Source organism: Hakea prostrata, chromosome 7 (genome assembly GCF_041222555.1).
Source record: "Hakea prostrata isolate BN-2017 chromosome 7, UWA_Hpros_2, whole genome shotgun sequence".
Classification (NCBI taxonomy): Eukaryota; Viridiplantae; Streptophyta; class Magnoliopsida; order Proteales; family Proteaceae; genus Hakea; species Hakea prostrata.
In genome coordinates, this window is record NC_142606.1 from 37,824,171 (window position 1) to 37,829,616 (window position 5,446).

Genomic DNA, 5,446 nt, shown 5'->3' on the forward strand with positions numbered 1-5,446 from the left:
AGGATCCTACGGATACCTTCAATTTTATCAAATTTGACCCAACTCAAAAATCCCAAATTTGGCTATCCTAAATCACCCATGGGTGATCCAGAGAGTCAAAATGCATCAATCAAAGTAAGGGATCTTACCATTACTCCTACAAACTAGGAAGGGACATTAATACAAGAAAAGAAAAGCATCCAAATAATCTAATATGCTTCCCTTTCTAGATTCCTCAAAAGAAGAGAAGAAAAATTGCTCACAAAACCATATATAAGAGAAGGGTTAAAGAAAACTAACATTTCCTAATATTTTCGCAATGATCCGAGTAACAGAGCACCTTTGATTAGATGGGAAATACTCTTCTCCTTCCTTTCTCCTTTTCTCCAAGCCTCCGCCTCGTTCTAGCCTCCAAAATGCGTTTACGGATGAGATAAAACATAAATAGAGCTTAAAAACCCAAAATTCCAATTTTGCCCCTAAATAGAAAATGGGATGGGGGGGTTGGTTCACTCAACTGGCCCAACTTACCGGCCATGGTTGGACCCCAAACGAACTCCGATTTTAATGATTTTTGACTCGTTGGAAAGGTCTTTCGACGATCTTCGATTTGATACCTTATTCGCATCAATCAGATTCTCCATTGTTGACCTATGGACGTTTCAAGATCACCTTTTTACACCATCGTGATTAATCTTCTCTCTTCACTTAAACTCTAAGAGAGTTTTTGAGTCATTACAAAGGTCATCCATCAACATTGGTTCCATTTTCAATCCTTCGGGCTCGAATTGAATGGACCCCAATTGTCCCCGACTTGAGGCCCGGGTTCTCGGTCTTGAAACCACAGGTTAAAGGGGTAGAAATCCAGGGGATTTCATAGCCTCCATACATAAACTACAGCAAAAGGCCAAAGAGATCCCCGTAGCCATAATCAAATCATCGACAAGGATCTTCCGATGGAAGAAATGCCAACGAGAAGCTTGTTGCTTCGGCAATAAAGTTGACTTCCAAATGAAGATTGCCATATCAACCTTCATTCTTTTTCTTCTAAATAGCTCCCAAGCTGATTTTATAGTAAAATTACCAAGCGGCAAAGCCCTCCAAAGGCACGCATCACACAAAGACACACTAGTAAGCGGGGTTCAAAATGCTTCTTAGCATAGATAAATAAATGAAAAAAAAAAAAAAGGCCGTTTTACATGACAAAAATGCTTGATTGCTATTCGTATTCAATCCTTTTAGCTAATCCACAAATATTCATCATTTTTTTTATTGTCGAATTAAACATTGAAGAATTCAAAGTTAGACAATCTACGCAAATTAAGTAGTTGTACTTAAGGAATGTTTGGAACTTCTATCACCAGACTTTTCATGCTGTCGACTTTTAAATTTTCTTTTAATGATTCTAAAATATATCAGAGAATATTAATCCGGTGATTAATATACGATTTTACTATGATATTAACCAATTAATTTCGCATGACATTTTACTAGATGCTGCTGTTATGGTACCTTATATTCTTCTAAATAATTTCTAAAAAAAAAATTGAACCCCTTGAGTCATTTTTATTTTTTTTTGGTTAATCCCCTCGAGTCATTAACTCTTATGAAATATGATTCTTCCATATGAGTCAACCCATATGGTCTTTCCAGCTTTTATGGCAGTCTAAACCAGTAACCAGCTTTAACTTCTTTAGCTAAGAATAAAAAAATGAACACCCAGTGCATGGCTGCCACACTTCTAAATTCTAACGATAGAAGCCCCAACCCCTTTTTCTTTTTTTTTGGTAATACCCCAAGCTCAACCCACGGCAGTTTCAGCCTTTATTTTCGAGTATTAATTGCCCGGGTTTCACTCTAGATCTGAAAATGAATTAAAGTAGTAATAATAATGAATATTAAATCTCAGTGTGTGGGAACCACACTCTTGCTGATCATAAATAAAGACCCCATTGGAGTTCTTGAAGTGTGCCATCCTCAGTTTTATTCTTGGAAGGAGGAAAAGAGAGGGTCGTGGACTACTGTCTCAGGTATGGAAGGGAAGTTCCTGAGTTCTCATCTCATAGTGTGTCATAGTGTCGACATGGGTTCCCAAGAAGAGATGGTGATAGAGAAGATCTGTGCCATCTACAACAACATCTCAAAACTTGACTCTCTGAAACCATCAGAAGATGTCAACATGCTCTTCACCCAGCTTGTGCTCACATGCATACCACCCATTTCCATAGATATCACCAAGCTTAGCAAGTCTGTTCAAGACATTCGTTCTAAACTCATTAGACTCTGTAGTGAAGCTGAGGGGTTCCTGGAATCTCATTTCTCCTCTCTCCTGGGCTCCTTTCAGAACCCACTTGATCACATAGATATCTTCCCTTATTACTCCAATTATCTCAAGCTCTCTCACCTTGAATTTGGTCTTCTCATCAAGCAATGCACCCATGTCCCTACTCGTATCGCTTTCATTGGGTCTGGTCCCCTACCTCTCACCTCCATTGTCTTGGCTTCTTATCATCTGAAGAAAACTACTTTCCACAACTATGACATCGATGCTTCGGCCAATTCTCTGGCCCTCAACTTGATCTCTTCTGACCCTGACCTCTCCCAGCGCATGTTCTTTCATACTACTGATATCATGAATGTATCCACTCCCCTAAAGGACTATGAAGTTGTTTTCTTGGCAGCTCTTGTGGGCATGAACAAAGAAGAGAAGGCTCAATTCATTGATCACCTGGCCAAGCATATGGCTCCTGGTGCTCTTTTGTTGCTTAGAAGTGCTCATGGTGCGCGGGCTTTCCTCTACCCAGTTATTGAACCTGGTGATCTCCATGGATTCGAGGTGTTATCGGTGTTTCACCCAACTGATGAAGTGATAAACTCGGTGGTGATCGCACGAAAATATCCAGTACCCATCACTCATCCAATGGATCAAGGCCACGGACACATAATTTTACCTGGCAAGTGTTCTGAGATTGAAGCCTTCAATCCCCTCAGCCGTGGAAATATGATTCATGAAGAGTTGGCCATTGAGGAGAAACCTTCTTGATTGAACTTCCCTTACTGCATGCCTGAGTCATTTTGAATTTGCATCCTCTTCCCTTATCTGTTCTGGGTCTTTTTTTGGAATAAATGATAAAAAAAAAGCATTGATAACTTCATCTCTTATCTGTTTATGTTTCTTCCTTTTACCATTATTAGTTGAAGATAAGATTGATCTATAAATCCATGATGTTAATTGAACTGTTGGAGTGTGCATATCGCTTGTTATCTTCACTGTTTAAAAGCCAAGGCTTCCGAAGACTTACTCATCAATAAAATCATGGTGGCCCGCACTCAGACATCCACATCAAGGTCGCCATCTATCAAACTGTAACCATTCACAGTTCCCAATTTTGACTTTATTGGCTTAAAGCTCAAGAAGATGGATAGTAGTGAAGCTATCGATCCAAAATGCTCTACAGTTGCTTAATTGTAGATAATTATTCTGTCTTGCATTCTGTTGCTTGTATTAGCAGTGACTGCTAACAAAGCTGCCATTAAGATGCCGAAGGGCTCTAGATGTGGTTATTATAGTAATTCACTATTTAGGGTTTTTCAATATTTTTTGTATTGGCAGTCTTTCTTTATAATCACTCTGAGAGAGGCCTGAGGACGAGCAGTGAGCTGTTACCTCATTCTTGATAGATAGCAAATTTTGTGCCTGATAGTGTGATTGTTGTTTGTAATTTCCATATGTGTTGGGGTAATTGTATTACAAAATTCTTCAAACAAACAAAAATAAACTGCAATATAATTGAGAGATGAAGATCTTTAACCAATCCAGAGAGCTTGAAGTGCAACCAAATGAACCACCGATCAATGAGGTTGAGTTACACCTTGAGTGCTGTCTTTAAGGTAATTGATGCACCCTACTACCAAGGGTTATTTCCACCACCACCTCCAAGATAAAGCAACCTCCAACTAGAAGATGAGGTAGTTCTTCTAGTCCTTTCAAGGAGTCAAAAGCTAGAGCACAACACTTAGACAAATTCAAAGAAAGAAATTAACTTTATAACACAAATTATGCAAGTGTGAGAAGTGTCTCAATTGCCCACCACATGCAAGGAAATGTTGGGTTTATATAGGCCTAAACCTCACCTTACACCCTTTAGGATTCTTAAGGCAATGAATTGGAAAATCAATTATCCACTAATGGAGAATCAATGGGCTTGTCTCTTCTCTACTAATGTGAATAAACCCCCTTGACCTAACATCCCCACTACTTAGAGAAGTAACTCTCATATTCACTTCTTTGGAATGAATTGAATTTAATCCATTCAAAGACCTTAACCCCCCTCATGGTAATGGCCATGAATGGTCATGAAGTTGAAATGAGAAATGAAGGTCAAGAGTTAGAATTTGAGTAAATTCCATCATTCAAGTAAGCGCACCTCATCACCATGATCAAGACCTTTAAGACCCATGATCAATGTCATGAAGAGCCTTATAACCAATGTTATGAAGAGCCTCCTTTACTCATGATGCCTCATTACCACCCTTACTTTATGGATCCTCACACTAACAAAACAATTAAATAAAGAAATGCAAAAGGTAATTTTTGAAACTTAATATATAAATAATATAAATTTTAATAAAAAAAACCTAACAACATGTGTGATTGTTTTAAGTGTTAGTTCCCTACTTCCCATTTCTTTCAAGTTCTTCTTTATATATATATATATATATATATAATTGTTTCTGCTAAAGACCATGAAGTCCAGGAAATTTGTTTTTGCCTCTTAGTCGATCATTTTTTTTTGAAAGAAAAGCATACCCATTACACAAGACTACATTGGGCTATACATATGGCATCTAATCATTATAATTCCGTATTTTATCGTTTGCTCTGAATTATGGGACCATGAAATGTGGTTCTAGCTACAAGAAGATATGTCAGGTTCATTCTTGAAGATGGCTATGCAACCAATAAAACAAAAAGTGCCAATAAAAGTTAGGCGCAAATCCAAACTCACCCCTCAGATCCTGCATTAACAGACCCAACATTGATATGCACAAGATTTCTCTCATAATCACCAAACACAACCCTTTCATGCAAAAAAATTCACAAAGTTCCCTAACTTCCCAAGTTACTGTTGAATTTTATTCTAAATTACCTAGTTTCCTAAGTTTCTAGTTATAGTCAAAATTTCTGCAAATCTATATCTCAGGGAAATACTTGAGTGAGAACAGAGATCTAACTTTATTATTCTATTATAGCTAGCACTGTTGTGTCTCAGAAGCTTATGCTGGAATTCAGAGATGTGGCAAGACTAGCTAGGAGGGATGAACTAATAGAGTCTTCCCAATAAACAAAGTTTAGCAGCAAACAAGCAAATCAGAACCATGATCTACACCAAAAGAAACTGATTGAAAAAACTTACCTGATTAAAAGAACGGCTCCAATTCAATTATAATACTTGTGCTCGCCCAA

General features: G+C 37.8%; 1 protein-coding gene across 1 annotated transcript; it reads left to right on the forward strand.

Moving 5' to 3' along the window:
• Positions 1 to 1,965: 1,965 nt before the first annotated feature.
• Positions 1,966 to 3,082, forward strand: LOC149011040 (nicotianamine synthase-like). The gene has a single exon (XM_089163798.1). It carries the CDS (start codon positions 2,012 to 2,014, stop codon positions 3,020 to 3,022), a length of 1,011 nt encoding a protein of 336 aa, XP_089019924.1. The 5' UTR covers positions 1,966 to 2,011; the 3' UTR covers positions 3,023 to 3,082.
• The last annotated feature ends 2,364 nt before the right edge of the window (positions 3,083 to 5,446 follow it).

Coding starts and splice junctions, on each gene's coding strand:
- LOC149011040 (XM_089163798.1), top strand. CDS start 2,012: ATGGAAGGGAAGTTCCTGAGTTCTCATCTCATAGTGTGTCATAGTGTC.